The following is a 5,854-nucleotide window of genomic DNA, read 5'->3' on the forward strand; positions in this document are numbered from 1 at the left end:
TACAGACATCCTTCACATTCAATCCTTTGAACAATTTTAGTTGAAAAACAATGCTTATTCTTAAGCACATCTTTTACTGCATGATATTCTACTCTGAGTATCCATTATTCAACCGTAGTTTACATGAAAAGCCTCAGCTATGTCAGTCTTTGTAAACAGAGAACACCTGTCATCCCTCTGAAAAAATAGTTCTAAGAATCAGTGATGTAAATGCATTACTTCCATCAATGTTTTTCCATCATTAGAAATACTTCTGAAATGCAAAAGGCATGATTTCTGAAACCAGAAACCCGTGCTGCTTAAAAGTGGACATATGCAGTAGGTTTTAGGACTACTGTTTCGCTTTCCTTCAAAAAATATTAAACTTATTCACTAACTTGCAAAAACTGCAAGCCACACTTTTCTGGAAAATTTTCAGATTTGGAGGCATTAATTTCCATCCCACATTACATTCAGTTGCAAACCATTCCAGTGTATGGCAAGGGGACAAATTCAGAAACTGGACACTCTGCAAGCTTTGGGTCTCTTCCTGTCAGACAAGTTTTTGTTACAAGTCCAAAACTGTGCCTGGAGTCATCCCACCCAAAGAGCAGGGTTTTCCAACGATTACCCTTCCCATTGTAACAGTAATGTTTTAACAATTCATCTGTGAGATATTTTATAACAATAAAATATTTTTAAAGATTTTTAAAATTAAATGTCCTTTATCAACATTTTTCCAGCAAAGCAATTCTTGTTTGTAACTGACGTTCGATAGCAATTCTTCAGTACAATGAAACGCCATATATTTTGTACACAAAACTGTTTCAAATGTCGGGTCAAAATTTGGACTTAAAAGTTGTTATTTATATGACAGTTTTTCTGTCACATGAGTTTGTGTAATGTTCTCGGCTTCCTTTCCCTTACTGTGGGCCGCAATGCGCAGAAATAAATTGCAGAGTCGGACAGCTTAGAAGATGAAATTTTCAGGTGGACTGTTTTGTTCTCCCGGTTGAGTGTTGCATTAAATCTTTCTTTGAAACCTTCTTCATTGATGCTGTAAGTAGGTGTCCTTGTCATTAAATGCCGAGGAGCGCCGTTTGGTGTCTGAATATACCAGAAGAAGTAAGCATTAGCAGTATCTCTTGCTTCAAAGTTGCACTTGATTTCAGCCTCTTGTTTTTGAAGAACCTGCACTGTACTTTCAGGTTGCCAAACACGGTCTTCAATGCCATGTCCTAAAGGACAGAGAAAACAAACAAACAAATAAATATACTATAATGTTATCAATCTTACAGAACATCTGGTTACACTCGGCGCATTTTACATGTTTAATATACACATAAATAGACTAATTTTGATACGCAATGTTTAAAAGATTCACTTGATGAACTCTAAACACGATATACCTAAAGAAATAAGGAGGGTCAAGACAAGAATTCTCTGATGCATTCTTTTCTCCATCTGCAGTACTGTTTCCCCTGAACGCGTTTTAAAATTGCTTTTTACTGTCCCACCCTGTAAAAAATGTGACGTCTAGCGTTGTTTTAGCGCCATCTAATGCCTCTTTCGTAAAGTCACGCACTTTTGAGTTTTTCTTGCATTTGCAAACTCCGCGTCAGCATCTTCGCCTTATTCCTTTCACCCTTCTTACTATTTCTGTCCTGCCACAATGCCTAAACCCTGTTTTTAATTCGATTTACCATGATGAAGTCCATAAAACTAATACATTTCATTTAATTATTTTTAGTACAAAAAAAAACTGTTAGCCACTTTACAGTTTTCTTCTTAAATGCAACGCAGTTCTCAGAAATCCCAGTTCAATTAAGCTGATTAATCGTACTGGGCTTTGTAAAATTAAATGTGTTTTTATATGAAACAAATTACTGGAGAGATTTAAATTAGTCATTATAAAACATTTTCTATAATATATTTACAGTATTTATGAAAAATATCCAGTCCCTTGAAAATGTTCCGATTTTATTGTTATACAACATCAAATCACAGTGGAATTAATTGGAATTGTTTGACAATGATCAGCAGAACAAGATTTTAATATCAAAATGAAATCAAAGTAGTTTAAATTAATTATAAACAAAGCACACAAAAGACGTTTGTTATTCAAGAGAATGCTTCAGACTCTCTCTATTGCTGTTCTTCAACTTTGGTTACTTTCTACATATGAAAGATTGTTTTTAGATAAGATTTATAGCGTGCAATTTTGGGTCTGTATGGGTATCATCCTAACCACATTTAGTTAATTTATTTCGCAGTGTATTAAACGTGATTGTCAACATGACATTCTTATAAAGTGGCTTATTTATTTACTTATTTAATTTATTTATTTATTTGCCGTCTGAGGATAGGTGGAGCTCTGCAGAAACACATAAAAAAGGAAAGATATTTTCACCACCAATGTGTCACTGTTTTGCTGTTTTAAACTTGCTCCCCCTTAAAATGTATGTCTAACTCTTTCATTTATCACATACTCATTCATTTCTATGACAGTATGACAAGATGATCGACTTACATTTTGTCCTTAATTTGGTAAAAATATTTATAATTTTTCTGGTTTACTTAACTAAAAATTTCAAAAGAAAAAGATGACAAAGCACAGCAGTATATCTGATTTACTAAGAGAACTTTGATTATCTTTCAACCTTCAAATTCCTTTCAGAGTTACAACAAACTGGCATGGCGGTCATGGTCATATTAATGACATCTGATGCCTTACATGCAGAAGCACGTTTCTTATGATAAAGATATTTTTGTGATTACAGCACATTGCCTCACCCATGACGAACCACCCGGATTGGGACCTGAGTGCAGCTGTGCAATGGTTGACAACTCAGCACCACACAGGAAAAGTGTGGGATTTGTTACAATGGATGGCATGCCAATCCTGCCACCAACCCCCAAGTTTTCCCTGCATGTTGGAGGACCTGCATGTAGGGCTGGATACACGTTAACGTCATACCCAGGAAGGAGTAATTGTAGGTTAAGGGCCTTGTTAAAGGGCCCAACGGATTAGTAACTTCTGGCATTTTACGGAATTTGAACCAACAACCTTCCAATTGCTGGTATAGATTCCTAGCCTTACAGTCACCACTCCATCAATTTTCTAAGTAGATATATAAATAATTTGTTCAAGCCATTTTTAGAAGCAGTTTTTTAAAATACAGACATAAGTAGATAAAACTGTCTCCATCATGCAACCAATGGATCAGTTCATATGTTTGGTTCTTATATTAATATTAAACATTTTTAGCAAGACAACAAAACAGTGTCTATGATGGTAATAATACTAAAACATATCTTATTTTTTATTATAACAATCTAATCTAATAACAAAAATGCTAGGGAACTAGGGAGGAGGAGAAAGAGAGTAAGCTATCTCTAATCTATCCTTTTAATCCTTATAATTATAATTACCAACGTACCAATAGACTGCATGGCAATGACCCCTTGGAAAATTGGAAATTAAGGTTAAAGCTGTCTCACTTTTGGTTAAGACTACAAAATAACATCAAAAATTCAGAATCAATGTCTCCAAGACGGGACAGTTAATTTTGTGAGCTGGAATGTTAAAGGCCTGAATCACAAATTTAAAAGATAGAAAGTGTTCTCTCACCTAAAGAGAGACCCACTTATTAAGCAAGGATCAGTTCCGGCTGCAATTAAAGACTGGACTGGCCAAATGTTCCATTCCAGCTTTACAAAAAAAATTAGAGGTGTGGGAATTCTCATACATAGAACAGTCTTATTTGTAGTATCAGATGTTGTATCTGATCCTGAAGGGAGATACATGATTGTTATTGGCAATTTATTTAATTGTAAAGTGATTTTGATAAATGTTTATGCACCCAATGTGGATGATAGGGAATTCATCCAAACTGTATTTACATCCATTCCCAATGTGAACACTTATAAAATTATAATGGTTGGGGATTTTAATTGTGTTTTAAATCCAGACCTAGATAGGTCTCCTGCCACAGGGGCGATGACATCTAACACTGTAAAGACAATTACACAGTTTGTAACTGACCACAACCTATCAGACCCCTGGACATTTCCTGAACATATTCCTTCTACTCACCAGTGCATCATTGCTACTCAAGAATTGATTATTTTTTTTGTAGATAACCATTTCTTGCCTACGATTAAATCCTGCAAGTACGACGCTATTGTTATTTCCGACCATGCCCCTCTGATCTTGGAGATAAAATCATTATGCCCCACATACTCATCTCGCAAATGGCGTCTTAACCCACTTTTATTAGCAGACGAGAACTTTACAGAATTTGTATCCAAACAAATCAGTTCTTTTCTAGAGACAAATGTATCCTCAGAGGTCTCTGCAGGAATACTCTGGGAAACCCTGAAGGCCTTCTTAAGAGGACAGATTATCTCATATCTTTCCCACAGAAATAAATTAGAAACCAAGCAGGTATCAAAGTTAACCAACGAAATTACTAGAATAGATCAAGAACATGCCAGGTGTCCAAGTGAGGCTCTTCATAGGAAAAGGCAGGCTCTGCATTTAGAGCTCAACCTCTTAACAACTAAAGAAACTGAACAACTCATTTTAAAATCAAGACATCATTACTATGAACATGGAGAGAAAGCTAATAAGCTTTCAGCTCAACAAATCCACAAGCAAGAAGAAGAAGAATGCAATCCCAGCAATTACCAACACAAACGGAGACATAATCATTGACCATAAAAATATAATGCACACATTTAGAGACTACTATAAATCCTTAAATTCTACTGAGTTTAAAGAGGACAAGACGTAACTGCAAAAGTGCCAGCTTCTGTCGTTCTTTCTCCCTACCTTTATTAGCTCTTCCTGCTACCACCTTTATTTTTTGGTGCTGCTTCGTGTATCACCTTGTGACTCCCTGTATAATTATCTCAGGCTGAGAACCACTAAAATAAAATATGGCAAATTACTGGAAGCCTTTCATTGCGAAAGAAAAAGAGAACAGCATGGCTTAGTAGTATGCCAGCTGGAAAATGTGTAGAAGTTTCACCAACCTTTTACACTACAGTGATCTTAATTTAGTTAATTTAATTCCAGTTCCACTTGATGTTGACTCAGTTTTAAATTTCACAGTAACCGAAAGCAAATAAGGTCAAACAAATATAAATCCTAATTTGATATTTTAAGTGTTGGGATAAAGTTTGCTTGTATTCATTTACTTTCTTTATTTACAGTAGGTCATGGATGTTGGACACAGATTAGAACAGCCAAACCAAGATTCCATTCTTGTCCAATAATATTTCACCAGCCGCAAAGCCAATAGTCCAGTATTAGCATATGAGACTGGCTCAGGGCACCCCTACCTTTGAACAAATAAAAAACATGCAAAAAATATTTGAAAGTTTTTTTGAGGGAAACAGACTGAAATGCACTTGTATAGTTCAATGTCTGCAAAATTAATAGATATATTCTGGTATTTCAAACAATCCTTTATTGATAGAGAGAAAGTATTGGATTCCAAACAAGCACTAAAAGTTACGATTAGCACCTCAATCCTGCCAAATTTGATGAAGATGGATGCCAAGAAAGGAAATCCAGACCTTAATAGGCCTGAAGCTACAGTACCAATTATGTTAGTAAGAGCAAATATTCATTACTGTCAAGTCAAGTTGGGGAGCATGCACTGGTACAATGCATTGCCGCACCCACTACATGACAAAACAACTCGGGATCCAGGCAGACACGCGGTCCAGTCCCACCCTCTGGAACTGACCCTCTATCTGCCGCAGCCAGGTGTTATGTGGGCGACCCCATGGCCTGGTCAAGACATTCGGGTCCCCAACAATGAGGATCCTACGAGCTGGATCATCCTTGGGGAAACGCGCCACATGG

At 36.2% G+C, this 5,854-nt stretch overlaps 1 gene segment (V, D, J or C); it reads right to left on the reverse strand.

The window, feature by feature from the left end:
* Positions 1-818: 818 nt before the first annotated feature.
* Positions 819-1,641, reverse strand: LOC114657207 (T cell receptor alpha variable 3-like). The segment is given in 2 exon segments: positions 819-1,217; positions 1,389-1,641. Coding segments are annotated over 2 exon segments (408 nt in total).
* Between the last annotated feature and the right edge of the window lie 4,213 nt (positions 1,642-5,854).

This window comes from Erpetoichthys calabaricus, chromosome 9 (assembly GCF_900747795.2).
Source record: "Erpetoichthys calabaricus chromosome 9, fErpCal1.3, whole genome shotgun sequence".
NCBI classification, from domain to species: domain Eukaryota; kingdom Metazoa; phylum Chordata; class Cladistia; order Polypteriformes; family Polypteridae; genus Erpetoichthys; species Erpetoichthys calabaricus.